The 16,175-nt window shown below is 36.2% G+C and overlaps 1 protein-coding gene across 2 annotated transcripts in view; it reads left to right on the top strand.

Annotated features, from left to right (window-relative positions):
• LOC124167552 (kinesin-like protein Klp98A) overlaps window positions 1–16,175 on the top strand; it is a 226,373-nt gene that overhangs the window by 196,727 nt on the left and 13,471 nt on the right. For both annotated transcript variants that reach the window (XM_046545515.1, XM_046545514.1), the window contains 8 exons: window positions 698–871; window positions 2,586–2,771; window positions 4,970–5,140; window positions 6,762–6,908; window positions 8,342–8,433; window positions 9,504–10,536; window positions 11,910–12,067; window positions 15,196–15,381. In XM_046545515.1, the coding sequence (XP_046401471.1) occupies window positions 698–871; window positions 2,586–2,771; window positions 4,970–5,140; window positions 6,762–6,908; window positions 8,342–8,433; window positions 9,504–10,536; window positions 11,910–12,067; window positions 15,196–15,381 (2,147 nt within the window). The remainder of the gene's footprint in view (window positions 1–697; window positions 872–2,585; window positions 2,772–4,969; window positions 5,141–6,761; window positions 6,909–8,341; window positions 8,434–9,503; window positions 10,537–11,909; window positions 12,068–15,195; window positions 15,382–16,175) is intronic.

Raw genomic sequence — 16,175 nt, 5'->3', positions numbered from 1 at the left:
CTCGTATTTAGAATTATGAGCAACATACAACTATTAGGTACTGTATGAAATGTACTTTTTATTTTAATATGAAAGCTACCAATAGGAAAATTTTAATAAGTTACGTAGGTAAGAAGGACAGTTTTCTTTTATTTTTTTAAGACACCTTTTATTTTTTCTATTATTAACTCGCGGTCGATAGCTAATAAATCAATATGGATTATTATCTTCTTTGCGTGGCATGCTCTCTGGCATCGTAATGATTTCTGGAATTTTGCCTCATGCCATCTCAATCGCCGCCTTCTTTTTAACACATTCAGTGCGGGCCCGATTTTCATGAAAGATGTCAAAATCGGCCATTTAAATAAGAAAGAAAAGTAGAGGGAGTTTTCCGTGCCATAACTTCCGTTCAAATACTGCTTTTTACAAACGTCGCACGTGGTTCAAAAGAGGGAAGTTTGCTGAAGGCCATACTCACGATTGGAAGACTCAGAAGTGGATATTAGTCACATATGGAGGTGGAGAAAGGGCTCCCGGCCCGAGTGGCGGAGCAAGTCAATTGGCGTGCTCCGTATCTTGGCTTGGATAGGACCACGTCAATTGACATGCTCTGCACTGAATGTGTTAAGCGTCTGGGGGGCACGTGCCCTCCCACCCCCCTAAATCTGCCTATGGTTGACTGTAATGTTTTTTCCTTATCTCATATCTTTAATTGCAGGAGAGGCAGCAAATGGAGCTAGAATATCAAGTACAGAAGCGAAGGTTGGCTGAAGACTGGCAGAGGCTCGAAAGGAGCCAGCAGGATGCCCTGCAGGCATTGCAAGCAAGAGAAGCTGATCTTCAGCGGAGGAAGGAAGATCTTGTTCGGGAGAGGGAAAGGGAGAAATCAAGGGTATGCCTAGTTTGTGTGTATAAGATCTCAACAATCACTCGCCTTTGCATGTAACCGCCTATATTTTATGCACGCTTAAACATTTGACTCATTTGCTCCATACATAGATCACAATCCTAGTATGATGGCCCTAACTTTGTTGTCAGACAGTCCCTGTGAGTGTAAATTTTTTAATTCATTGGTGATGTAGTACAGACATTATTATGGTGCATTAGAATGCTTGGTGAATTTCTTGTTGGAAACTTTATAATATCTATTTTAAAAAATTCCATGCATTCCCATTGAAATCAGTTTTAAACTGTGGTCAATAGCTCTCAATATATTGGGCTAAATTTTAAGTTATTATAATATTGCTAAATTAATAAATAAATATGAATTAATATAAAACAAAAAGATAAGTGATGTCAGAAGTAGAGATGTGCAAATAGTATCCGCGAATACCTCGAATACTAGAGAGTATTCGATATTCGAGATCTCGAATAATTATGCTAAAGGTGCGCTCTCGAATACCTCGAATACTTTGAATTTTGTGTCATACACTGTCACACGCATGTCATTGGTAGTCGACTCGGAAAAATGTAGAGAACTCTAGTCGTTTAGTGCATGCAGCGCTGTTTTAGGCAAGTTGACGAACAACATCAAATTTGTGGATTAAAGCGGTTAAAAGAGTTCGACGTGGGGAACCGAAAATGATTGGGTGAAAAAATCCGAAAATCCCCGGTTTCCCCCACCAGGAGAACCTCAGTGCCGTGGGATAGTAACTACGTAGCACAATTCCCAAAATCCGCTACCCCCTCCATCCACCAGCCCTTGGCCCCTCCTCCAACGCTTTCCTCCTCTCTGAAATCAAACAAAAGGCCCCAGACCATAAATCAAAAGCTTCAAAAGAAAATATCAAGTTACAGGAGAATAATAGAATCGTGTTTCACCCTTCCTTCTTTCTCCCCCACTGACCTTTTTCTGCCTACCTGCTTTGAAGTTCCCCATTGCTGGAGGTCAACTGCTGCATAAGTCATCTATTAGCCCAAAAGGTGTCTAAAATTGACTTTCGGCAATTGATATTACACCTTCATTGGATTGAAGTATTAGTAATGTGTGCGTAATTTAGAAAAGAACAAGACCAAACATGACGTATTTCTGACTTTATTTAAGCATTTTACGCAAGGAAATAAATGTCAAAATACAATGGAGACTTAGCATTCTGGCAAAACGTGATATCCTCACAGCTGAGCTTCTCGGAAGTTGATGCAGTATTTTTCGAGGTTCCACTGGATAACTTTTTATTTATACATTCATCAAGGGAAGTAGAAGAAGAAACGTACGTTTAATATGCTTTGCACAACTCTAGTATTCGAGGTATTCGAAATTTGAGGTATTCGAATATTTGAGCAATGATTTAATAGTCGAGTTCGATATTCGAGTTTGAGAAATCTGCTATTCGACTCATCTCTAGTCAGGCTATAAAGTCTCCTGCAATGCTTTTTGTTTTTATTTCTCAAAAAAAATTCTAGGGCTGCATACCAATCTCACAGATGCTGCTTGCCATAAACCCAACCATGTCTAAGTCATTGCATTCTGTTTCATGCCTATCTGCCCATGTACCTACTTATTCTAGAAGAGCATTTTGTTTTGTGTTATCATCAAACCTTTTTATTTGGTTTAATGTTTTCCTTTTTGAGTTTCAAGTTTTTGCTTACCACACATTCTCTGCCAGGCTGAGTCTGCTTCTAAATGTGTTTCAACTTTAAAAGAAGAAATTAGCGGCAAATGGGAATCAATGAGGGCCTTAGTTGTGGAAAAAATCACAGAGTTGGATGATGGAGGGCAACGTTATCCAGATCAATTAGTCAAATGGACTCAAAGGAGACAGCTGTCACGCTCACTTGGTGAACTTGATGAGGTACTCTTGACTAATGCCATTGCATTATTTTTGTGTTTGTGAAACTCTGTAAGCATTGTGTTAAAGAATTTCCTCTGTGTGAATAGGCTAAAGTCATTAGAAATGTTATTTTGATTAAGTTCATGATTTTTGGTCACTACCACGTTGGTAGCTGTGGCAAAGACAGCAGTTTTGCTGGCACTACTAGTTCACAGCAGGCAGACATCTTTGACATGAAGACACTGGCAGTAGTGCCAGCAAAACTGTTTCCTTTGCCACAGCAACCGACGTGGTAGTATCCAAAAATGAATAACTTAATCGCACGCCATAAAAATCTTCGTTCTCGCATTTGTTATTCAGATTCTTTTTGCATTTTAGCTGGGTTGCTTTTTACGATAAGACATTCAGGATAACGTTGATTGCATTTAAGTGTATTTCAGTGCAACTCAGGGAATGCAATCAAATTCAAAATTCACCCATTTTTTACTTTTGAATTAGATATATTACCTTCACTGATGTTTTACATCAGTAATTTTAAGACAAAATTTAGATCTGAAACATTCAAATTTAACATTGGTTATATTTTTACCTTGTTTCATTAACAGTCATGCCATTTCCTCAAAGCTAATTCAATTTAACTGGAGTCACCTGGATGTGAGCTCACTACTAGTTGGATAAATATGCTAGGAAAGTCTCCAAATCCCCTCTTCTTCATATTCCAAAGGATTCCAGTTGCTTATGACATTTTTAATGAAGATTTTAAATTTTTTTCACCTTAGGCTTTCCTCTTTATTGTCCGGGACTGTATTTTGAAGATATGTACTTCGAAAATTATTCCGAAAATTTGCAAATTTATGTCCGGGGAGCGTGTATCTTTAAGCAGCTGCATTCAATTTTTGGACGTTTATAATACCTATCATACATTTTGACTGTTTGGCATCAAGTACAATTTGCAATAATGAATATTATATTTTCCATTGTAGTAAGGAATTTCGCTCGCTGCAGTTTTACATGTAAAATTAAAAAGCAATGGTGATGTATGGATTCACATAGCAACAACTCTTGTTCATTGTGATGTATGTATTTTATTTCATCTATTTTAAACAAGGAATAAGTTCTTTTCTCTTAGTTCGAGATTGAAAATGTATGCAACACTATTTTATTTTTATTGATGACGTTCACTTTACCACATTTTGTTATCCTCATCACTAATTTTCTATGCATCCTAAGCCTATTTCTTTTGCAACCTGACTTGAATGATGCAATTTGTCATTTTGTCAAGAAATTTAGGCTCAACTAATCATCAGTCAAATTTCTGATTGAATTTCTTTCTATGATGTTCGAGGCATTAAATTTTTACTTTTTTGATGACTTCATTCTCTCTTGACATACGATGCAATTGCATTATTATAGGCGATTCTCTCTAAGCACTTGTAGGGCTAGAGTAATAGTATAGAGGCACTATTTCAATTTTAGTATATAGTCGTCATTTATTTACCCAGGTCTCTCATTTGTTTTTGTAAATAAATGTATTTAGGTAATCAATCTTCTAGAGGTATTGTAGTATCAGGTACTATAGCTATTGTATTTTCTTAGGTGAAGAGGCATTATTTTCTTCTTATATCTTCGATAATTTTGTAAATGTTTGTTTATGGTGCTCTGCACCACTCCATGAAATCGTTTACATTAGGGAATTTGTGCACATATGAAGTGATAATGATATAAATACATGTTTAAAATATTTGAGCTTTGTTAATAAAAATAAACTTTTCATTTAAGATATCACTGATTGTGCATCAATTATTTTGAGCTGTGACATTTAGAATCTAAGTTAATTTAGATCTGCTCAATAGCTTTGTGCTCCCAACTTTTACTTCAACTCCTGTGTCATACGATCTATTATATCATTTGACATAAAAATCTTTTTTGCTTTGCAAATTATTAATTATATATTCAATTTGAGTCCTTGTTCATTTCTTAAATCACCTCAATGGCTTATTTATAGTGGAAATAAATTGGTTGTTAATTATATATGATTACTTTCTATAGATATGAATCCATTTTCTTGGTGATATTATCAAGCTTTTCTGGAAAATTGATGGCTAATTGATGGTACTTATCAATTAGACGATTTGCTTTTGAAGACAGCATGGATTTTATTAATTATTTTCTCTATTGTATTTTCTGGTAATCAACATTTGCTTTGTTTAAAACCCTAGGTTGGTGGTCACAAAAGTCGGCGCAGTCACTCCAGCCAATTAAATCGTAGCTGGAGAAGGCGGAGTGATCCCAGTCTCTCTTGCTTCCATCATTGTAGATCTGCAAAGGAAGAAAGGGTGTGCCTTGATTTTGAAAGGCTTAGGTCATTTAGGGAGATGCTAGCCAAGCAGGTATGTTGTTCATCACGCATCTGTGGTGTTGATCATGTCTAATGTAATCACAGTGATTGAAAGTAAATTCTCTCTCCTCCATGCCTTATTTCTTGCATTATATCATCTTGTAGTCACAATATATTTTGGTTAAGTCAAGTTTTGGTATTGTTCCATGTTCGTCAATCAAATCAAGGAGTTCAATGGGTTTTTGTTCAGTTAAATCTTGAGGCCAATAGATGGCTCCTGAAAATCTTAGAATTATAAATTTTTGTAAGAATCCAGAAAAATTAATTTTATTGAGACAAAGACCGATTCCTGAAGTCTCATGGATGACTACTGGTATAATCAATATTTTAACTCCTCACTCATTCAGTGAATCCCATGAGACACACATTAGAACCTTTTACCTGTTCAATTTTTCATTTTTACCCTTTTGTAATTAGCTTTTAAAGTCATAATTGTTTTGTTCCTGATTTGAGAAAAGGCCACACGTTCGACTTTTATGTTAGCATTGTCAGTTAGTTAGCCATTGGAGTTCATTGTTGTTATTTCGTGTTTTTGTTTCTTAGTCAGATTACAAATTTTATAAATCCTGTGAGAGAGTTAAAATTCATTAAATTCCATATTAATTTTTAGGGAAATACAAATTTACATGCCTTAGATTCGGCTTAGATTGTATTTTATGCATGCAGTGTCCTCTGAGTTGAGTGGGATATTGAAAATTCTTGAAACCTTTTTCTCGTATACATCCTAACGTGTATGCAAAACTGTGTATCAAGGGGTTTGTGTAATGTGGCATAAGCCTCAAGGATATGACTTTGGGCTTGGAATAGGATTTCTGCATTTGATTGAACTTGGATCCAATTCAGTGGGTACTTATTTTTGTATTTTAGGAGTTGAAAATTACCTGAAAATCATTTTTTATGTTACTGCTTATCTGTATTTTCTCATTTATGCTCACCTCCTTATAACTTCCCATGATTTCTTTCATTGCACTCATGTTTCAGGATTTGGTTCATGTCATTCTTTGCCTTTGGGCTAAGTAGACGAAAATATAAAAGTGATGGTTGGTGAATGAACTTAGTGTAAACCCATAATTGAATCGTAGGAAAATTGAACTTTGCTGCTCCAGAGTAATTATTACTTGCACCAAAGTTGTTATTGGTTTTGACTTGTAAGTCACTAGTGAACAATCTTCAATTTATGTTGGTGTAATTATACGAAGTGCATGCAAGTAGGTAATACTTGTATGCACTTCGTATCTGTATGAAATACTTGTCCAAAAGAAGTTAAATGGATTTATTAAAAAACTTAATTTATAATTTAGTTAACTTTTCCATTTTGGTTAACCTGGAAATCATTCTTGGAAAAATTCTTCTTAAAAAAATCTCAAACAGGTAACACCCTTTGTAAGGTTCACTGTTATTTAATTGTGGGCACCAATAAAATTAATGGGCAAATTAATTGGGCAAAATAAATAACAGTGAACCTTACAAATTTTTTATTTCTTTATTTCCAATATGGAGAGGTTTCACAAAGTAAAGCCTTAAGTTATTGTTATATTTAGGTAACACCCTGTTGGAGATTGTTTCCACTTTGGTGTGTTGGTTTTGTAAAGAAGCTACCTATTGATTTTCAGCGACAAGAATTGGCCAAGTTGGAAGGGGAATTGCAGTCCAAGCTCAAGCTTTTCAGCACCCATTCAGAACGTGTGGAAAAAATTGGAGCGGAGATCAGTGCAATAGAGACTAAACAGGAAGAGGTCAAAAAGTTGGTCTCCTCAGAGGTAAGTTATGCAATCACTTCCCTGAAATTTGAATGTGGTTTGTATTCAAATTAGCCCATTGAAATAAATAAATCTGAATGTAGATTTTAAAGAATCTTAATAGGGTAGTTTCCAATTATTTTTATATTGCATAAATCGAAAGATTATTACTCCTGGAGTACGCATTTCACGCTTTTAGATTTTTAAATGATGATATCTATTTTTCGCAATTAAATGAAAAGTGAAAATTTTCAAGCACGCGAATGCAACGGCTAAGTATGAATGCTGGGAAAAGCCCGTGTGACGTCAGTCTATTTCCCGCTCCCTCATTGTGAGGTGACCTTGAGGCGAGGATGTGTGCGCCACTGCGATGCAGCCTGCTAGCAGGTAGCAGAGTACCCTGCTTGCAGGTGGGGCTTGGCTTAAATAAGAATTATTAATACCCTATCAAACGAAGAAAACTTTCCGACCACAGCCAGTTTTAATAGGTGATTATTAAGACATGTTTCCCTGAGCTCTATGCCTCATGCATGCATTGGTAATCTCAGATGATGTAAAACTCCTATCTACTCGTATAGAAACTAGGTCCCTGTGGCGGACGTGGAGAGGTATTGCATGGGCACCAATCTGGCATTCTTCAAATGCAGTTATAATTGACCATTGCCATTTGTCTGAACTGGGAATTCTAAAACCAAATAATTTTTATATTATGAATACACTAATGGTGGGTAACGAATCGCAATCAATGCCTTTCATTTTTTTTGATGAAGGAAACTACCCAATGCAAGAAATTCTCAAGTTATACTCTTCTGATATGGGCCATTTTTTAAAACTTTGATGTTAATGTTATCGTTATATTTAGGCAGTAATATGCCCATGTCCAATCCTACTCTTTTGTCACTTTTATTGAGTGCCTATGGTCATATCCTATTGCTATTCATTATTCTCAGGTCCATATTAAAAAAAAAATAAACTTTTTTCTTGCCAATATTCGATGCAATGAGAGACAGCAACTAGCATAAAGAATTGAACCTCCTCATCACATCAAAAAATGTTTTCAAGAAGTGGAAAACAGGAGTGAAATTAATATGGATAAATTAAATTGCTGGCCTCTGTCCTTTCCTTTGGCTAAATTTGGTCCAACTTTCAAACCATCTTGATCCTATTTTTAATAGCTTATTCTGATTTATTTATGATAAAAAATATACTGGCTTATAATTGTGCTTCAAGTTTGATCAAACTTTTAACCTCTTATGATTTCCACTTTAAAAGTATTTTTTAGAGATTTATACACAATTCTTTAATTATTTGTACCTAATAGTTCATATCTCATCTGTTTATCTTGTTATTTTTATCCGTGGTTTATTTCTTCAATGTATTTGGACATGGATTATAGCCTGTGGTTAAAACATTAAATATTTGGGGACTAAAATGAATCCTTTTATTTCTCTCAGGTCTCAGACTCTAACAAATTAGAAACAACTAAAGAAAATCTGGCCCAAAGGACTAGAGAACAGCTGGAGAATATCGCCAGCAGGAAACAGTCGTAAGTTTATCTATATTTAGTTTTTAGAGCATGTTTAAAAATCTTTTGGCTCTCAACCTTTATCTGACCCAGTGCTAACAGTTAAGTATGTGATGATAAAATTGCACATGCAGTAGGTAAATACACTGCAAGTTTTCATAAGAATTATACCCTTTCTTGGGTAAATATGGAAACCTTTTGTACGTTAGTGAATATATCATGCTCTGTACTGAGATTACAAGAGGCAAGTTTGTCAAATTTAGCCAAAACTCTCTGAAAGTGAAGTGGTTACTGATGATGACTACTCTTACCCCCTATATTAATGCTCAAGCGTTCTTTTAAATGGAAAATCGTTCATGGAAATTGTCATTTCCTTCGTAAATATGGTGAAAAATCACATCCACCATCACTATGTGATTGAATTTCAAGCAAGGAATGGAAAATTATAGGGATAAGTTCTAGTAAATTTTAATCCAGTATCTAACGATGTGAGAAAAATACCAATATCTAAAGCTAATTTTTAACTAAACTTTTTAGAGAAAATGTATGAGTGTACACCAGCTTCTTTTTTAAAAACAAATGTAAATTTGAAAATAAATAAGAAATCGATTCATCTCACCAGTGCTAAACATCAAGATGAATGCTATTCTCTGTCTAAGAGAATAGCTTTGTGAATAGAAGTACTTTCACCGTGTGACTTAAGTCTACCGAACACATCACAAGGTCGTAGATCTGAATTTATACCCTCTTTTTTGCCCGAATAACAGTAATTGTTGCACGAAAATATGCCATGAAGCTTCCTCATATCCTTCTTTACTTCGTCGTACCTGCTCATTCTCGGTCTTCCTACTGTCTTATACCTTCTGGTTTTCCTTCTAGACTTTTACTCCACAATATTGTATTTCTCCTTATACAATTTTCGTCCACAACCACCAACGTCCACAAATATACAGTATTCGGAACCACAACCACCCAAAATTTTTTAGAAAGAAATTGCATTATGTATATGGTGTCTTGACATCTCAAGTGTCTTATGTTTTACAAAACCAGGGACTGTTTTTTTTTCACTTATTATGTTTATGGCCTTTCAGGCTCACTCTTGAACTGCGCAGTGTTCATGGCTGCGAGGAACAAGGGGACAGTGATAGAAGAGGAGGAGACTTATCGTCCCAAGACACTTTCCACACTGCCACTTCAGAGTGTATGCCTCTGGACAAGTCTTCCTCGTGGGACGACGAACGTTTCACGGATGCCAGTCGGTGTGGCAGCGACTCGGACGAGTGTGCCGCGGCCAAGCTGGCAGCAGAAAAGGAAGCTGGCACCAGGTTGGAAGTGAAGACCGCCTTTCCAACGGAGGAAAAATTGAACTGCTGGACTGGCGGAGATCCTCTAACCTCTGAGGACTCCATTACCATTAGTGCATTAGTGATAGAGGGGGAAGATGAAGCAATATTGAAAGGCTGTGAATCCAAGGAGTCGGAACAGAGGACGGTGGGTCCCAAGATTTTAGTTGTTAGTGGAGGGGACGACTCCGTTCTCGAGGCACCTCCCATGCCGGACTCCGAGGAAGTGCGAGTGAACGTGTTGGAAATTACGGGTGCGGGCCGAAAGTGTGAAGGGCCCGCTTTTGCCCACGGGGCCACTCCGAGATCGGACGAGCGGGAGCAGGGGGAGGGTCAGTCTGGCTCTCCGATGGACCTGCGAGTAGAAGACAGTCTGGACGTGCAGGAGAGGGTGGTGGAGGGGGGAGGGGGTGTGGAGGAAGAGGAGGGGAAGGATTTCTCTCGTGCCGATGCTGTGGAGCATTGGTCGGCCGAGCAGGAAGTGGGTCGAGGCAACATGGGGCCAATGCAGAATGGTTTAGGGTGGAAGGGAAAGGTGTGTGTGGAGCGCGGTACGTTGGACGTTGCCGAAGGAAGGAACCGTGTTGTGGATTCGAGGGCGGCTGCCCTTAATGGTGATCCGCTGAGGGGGTGGAATCTGCCCACAGACAATGGTTTGACAATGATTCGTGCCGAGGAGGCTTTGGAGAAGCTGAGTTGTGAAGTTGAGCGGCAGAAGGCTTTGGTTTTACAGAGCCTTCATAATAACTGTGATAGAGACGAAATCAACAGGCAAATATCAGTGAGTACTTCATAGCCTTTAGAGGTTTTATTTGCATGCATGTTAACTGTGCAAAAATAAATAAAGAGGAAATGTAATGTAGAAATAATATAGAGGAAAGAGTAACTGAGGTAGGCGAGATATATGTAGTGGAATGGCATCTTGATTTTATAACGAAGAAAAATAACAATTTTACACAAATTTATTTATTTAATGATGTAAGTACAAGGAAAATTACCATCTCTCTTTTTCATTGAATAGAGGAAAGAAAAAAAAAGTTACCAAATTTTCTTTTTATGAACAGTCGCTTATAGTTTGCATTTGCAAAGGGTTTGTTTAAGGTACACTGCCGTAGTAATCATCGAGTGATTGGAGGATAATCATTTAAGTGCATTGTATTCCATCTCATCTTCATACTTTAGCTTAAAATATAACCCTTCAGTAAGTTGGGGCAGCCAGAGTTTAGGTATTTTTTAAAAACACCTTTCTAAAACAGAAAGTGTGCCAAAATAGAGAGCATTTCTTGGCAAACCTTATAGCATATGTAATATTTTTCATGTATTACCAGTGACCCAGAAAAAAAAAATTAGCCATCCCAGGTCAAGTGTCTAAACTGCCCAATACATGTATGGTGCAGGTTTACGCATCCTAATTATTTGGATTTGGGATATGAAATGAGTAAAAATTCCTGTGTGTCAGTTTTAAATGATGGAAATTTAATATTAAATTGCTAGGTTGTATGTTAACAAACTCTTATGGAAGCCTATAAATTGTGTAAAAGTCTATAGGAAGCATTTTCCTGTAAACAGTTTTTATAGCAACATTGTATGTTGTGATTGTGTTCATTTTAATGCAAAACAGGATTATTATAAAAAACAAATTGAAATTTGCAAATTTTAACTTATATGCATGGAGAAAATTAGAAATGTTTGTCATTTTTTCTTCTCAATACAAGCTCTTATAATGATTAGGAAATTTTTAATTAGTTGTAGTTGAAAAAAGTATTAAGAAGTAATCTCTCTTTCAAATGATTGCACAATTTATTATGTATTTTAAGTTGTGACGTTTGTAGTAACTGCAATAAATGCAAAAAAAAATACTTTCGTAACTGAAAGTTGGAGAACTGGATGTCGAAAATAGCATCTTTTCTTCAAACTAAGACAATTGTGTGTATAACGCTGTAAAAGTTGGAAATGGGCTTGACAGGAAATAGCAATGTATCAGTGTGAATTGTGATGCACTGTACCTCACGGTTGTTTAATAATGAACTTTGTTTAAATTTATCTTGTGTGTAAAAATGCCCTGATCTCTCATGCTAAAATAAATACCTTTTATGTGTTACCTAATACCATATGGCACTGATATTTAATGGCATACCTTTTGCTAAATTGAAGGTCCTCCAAGAACTTCAGCGGCATTACGTTCGGCTTGAGTTTGCTCTAGAATCTCCTGTTACATCTAGTCCAGTCCGTGGCCAGGGACATGAAGGAAATAGGGAAGACTGTGATTCCAACATTAGCAGACAGTTTGCTTCATCGCATATGAGAGAAAAGTAAGTTTTTTTCCTTTTTTGGTTGCTTATTTCAGGATCATTTCCTTTCAATTGTCATTAGAATCGTAACACATAGGAAGGGTGCAATATGCTTGATGTCATAAGTTCCAGCTAGCACAGATTGGTCTTTTGCCACTTAATGGACTGCAAAATTACGTAAATTTAAAAGCTAAGTGTGAGATATTTCTGGCTAATTCATGTCAATTGCCCTGCAAAATGCCATCAACTTTAACATATAATTCACCAAAAACATAGCAAAAAATAGGTAGTAGAGGAGCGATGTTTAGGGAGATTCAGTTTCTTGTCCTTTTAATGGCTATGTTGCTATCTGTATGTTTTTGACCAAACTATGTGGATTCTGGAAAGAACCCTGCCTATTTGTGATACTTTGCCGGTAATTAGAAATAACTATTTATTTTCATGTAAGCACCCACCATGTAACATTAAAACTGAGATGATTCAACCACATTGCTATATTTTCTCCTTGCTCTCCAGCAGGTGATTGGGAAAATAGACTTGAAAACTTCCAAAGACTATTTTTATTGCCTAAGTATCAAACATACATATCATAAACAAAATAGCAAAATACACAAGACATTAAGTTCAATTACAGGTTGAGTACATACAAGCACAATCAGGGGTTGGCTCTTCTCTTACTTCCTCACTGCTGTGGCCGTTGTAGATAGTCTTTGGCCTCACCAACCAAGCACCTCGGGGATCGGGTTGGTGCGGTGGCTAGAGTGTTGGCTTCCCACCCGGCGGGCTCAGGTTCAAATCCTGGCTGTGGCAGAGAATTTTCAGAGACTGCCTGATCCCTGCTTGAGTGTTGTGTGGAGGACATTTCAAGCGCAACACTCCGTCCGTCAGATGGGACGTTAAGCCGTGGTCCCCTTGGCGCCTTTCGTTAAGAGCTGGCTAATACCGACGCCGGGTTTCTCTCCACCCTTCCTTCCATACCCTTCCCTCATGGTGCAAATGACCTCAGCTGTCGGTCGCCTCCTCCAAATACCATATCATACCAAGCACCTCCACATTCTACATTCGCCTGCTGTATCCAACTGGGCTCCTATCTTGCTCATATCCTTCTTTGCTAAGTTGTTCCAGCACATTCTGTCTTCTTACCGGTCTTGTACCTTCTGGTTTCCCTTTTTAAAACTTTTCATTTTCATTATTGTTCTTTCACTTCTTTGGACAAGGCCCAGTCATCGTAATTTCTGCTTCTGATGATTCCCTCAATTTTTTTCTTTGTGCGATTCTCACATGTCTTTGTTTTTACATATTCTCCATGCTTGTCCTTCTTTAATGGGCCGACTCAGGTGAATCTTTGATTCTTCTGCGACAAAATCAAAAGTGTATTCAATAAAATACTGATAGCTTTGCAATGATCCCCATAAGTAAACAATCATCATGTTTGCATGGTGATTTACAAGATGGCTACTGTATAAGGGGTGTAGCTTCAATTCCTCCTGCACTCAAAAGATTGAAGATTCATGCTCTGATTAAATATTCCCATCTTCAGTAAGTTTTTCAATGCCAAAAAGTGCAGCATTTTTTTATCCTTCACCTTGGAAATGGCTAATGTCTTTAATTAATGCTATTATTCGATGAATATTTTGGTCGAGTGTAGGGGAATTCCTTACTATCATTTTGCTATTAATTCACTTTAAAAAGATAACTGCTAAAAATATTGCTCCTATATTAACGTCAATAGTTTTCATTGTGCTAATTTTTTCATTTTTGAGTGATTAGAAAGTATTCCTTTATTTCATGGTGATTTTTTTTAATTTTGCAATTCAGAATTACCATAAAAATCACCAAACCATTAAATTTATGTTATAGGAATAAAATATTGCATGTACTTACTTGTCCTGGTATGCATAAATTTCCTTCGTTCTTACCTTTTGGCTCCCTATCCTAGTAATGCCAGATTGTTATTGAATTACACCTTATTTGATATTTAATCAGAACCTTAGTTAACCTCATTGAATAATATAGTCTAGCTAAGTTACCACCCTTACCATCACTCAAACCCATTAGCAGATTAAAATTCTAATCATTGAATTCTAATCTGCTGTTAAAAATCATCTGCAAATCCACACATCCTGTCAGCATCAGTGCCTTGCTCTCTTTTCTAGTCGCCATGAGTAGGGTAGCCATTGTTGCCATGTTAGACTTTGTTTTAATCTTATTTGTATGTCACTGATAAGTTGACACTTATCTGTAATTGCCTTGGACTGTTCAGTGCCATTGTTTCTGAGGTGTTCTTGGTACATACTATTATGAGAAATGAAAGAAATGGATTGGAGTCATAGTGGCCTCTTTTTCTGTAGCCAAATCAAGGTATTTACTTTTGATTTAACAATGCATTGACATACTAAGTTTGGAACCCAAAATTATGAATATTTGGTATATTCACTATAATTATCTATAGTTTTCTGTTTCATCAATTGTAACATGAATTTTGAGTCTAGAGAGTAAAATGTGAGTCCTCTATTCTTTTCACTAAGCAGTAAGCATCTATGTATAGCTTACTTAACTTTTGCATTGAAAATATCAATAATAGTTGCCTTTAGAAATTACTATAATTTTTGCATGAAATATCTTTGAATTAAAGTCAGCTTTTGTCATAGTATGTGCAACTTTTGTAATTATTTACAAGGGATATTATAGATCGGACCTCAACTGCACAAACACTCAACAATCGCCCACGGAATCAAATTTGCTAATCTAGTACTAATAAGGCTAGTAGATGAGTGGATTTGATTGGGTGGGTGATTGTTGAGCATTTGTGCAGTGGAGGTATCGAGATGTGATGCCTGAGTATTGAAGAAGTATGGTCGCAGCATCCGAAACATTTTGCTGAACATGTATTTAGAGAAAGATGATATAAAAGAAAATTATATTTTGTTTTCTCCATTCAATTAACTTATTTCTTATTTTATTGACCTTGTATTTGTAGCTGTGTTGGTAAAATATTGAAATGTGAAAAATGCAACTTAAAATTTTGATGTGTAAAACAACTATTTAAGGCTTAGAAAATTTATTTTGTTAAACGTTGCTGTCCTCGTTATAACTTGCACAGGTTGTATGATCATGTATAAAGTGCATGTGTTTCTTATTTCTAATAGCAGGCACCAAGACCAAGAGGGCAATATGTATAGCAGGAGCCGTCAGAATAGTATGCATGATTCCTCATATGCATTCAATGGGACCCACTGCAGCAATTCAACACTGTGCTCTTGTGTTTGCAATGGGGAATGCCATCTTGGTGCTAGGCTGCCAGGCACTCAGTCCGCTCGTAATAGTTTTTCAGAGTATGTTTACTTGATTTTTTTATGCAGCATTATAATGGGAGAATGTTGGATGAAATTTGCTTCAGAAGTACGTTTGTCTGAATTTGGTCTCAACTGTTTTAATTTATAAATTTATGGACAATTAGATGAAATATCATTCAAACCTGTATCTCATATTGATCCAGTTCAATTTTTTGTCACATTCTCCCTAATTCTGTTATGTTAGTGTATGTACTTAAGTTTATAGAAGTTTTCAATTAATTTCAGTATATATTGTTGAAAAGGTGAATGACAATTCAGGATCTCTCTCCATCATTTCCTACCTACCTTTCTATAATGTCACTAATGTTTTCAGCATTGTGTTGTCTCCTCTAAATATCATTATTCGTAAAGTAAAATTTTTTAAGGGTAATTCAACTCCTGTGGTTTATTGGGACTTAAACTATGTGGGGGGTTTTTAAACATTTTAGTGTCTAATTTTTGGTATTTCCGCTGTATGAAACAAAGATTGGCTAGTCGCTGATTATATCCTATCAGTACATATTTCTATATCATATCAGTGGTATGCATCAATTTCTTCATTTATTTTCTAGGGTAATTGCTTTTCATATATTCATTAGTGGTTATTCCTTAGTGCAATCTGAAATATTCAAAGTTAATCATTTCTCTCATACAAAATTCAACCTTAAATTTTTGTGAATAAAGAATGCTATTATTATTAATTTATCTCACTTTTCATTCAATTACAACATAAATTTTCTAAAATGAATTATTTTCTTAAATGATTTTATGAAAATTCAGGCTACTCATTAATG

This window comes from Ischnura elegans, chromosome 11, assembly GCF_921293095.1.
Source record: "Ischnura elegans chromosome 11, ioIscEleg1.1, whole genome shotgun sequence".
In the NCBI taxonomy this organism is placed as follows: domain Eukaryota; kingdom Metazoa; phylum Arthropoda; class Insecta; order Odonata; family Coenagrionidae; genus Ischnura; species Ischnura elegans.
This window is presented reverse-complemented; position numbering and strand designations above follow the sequence as displayed.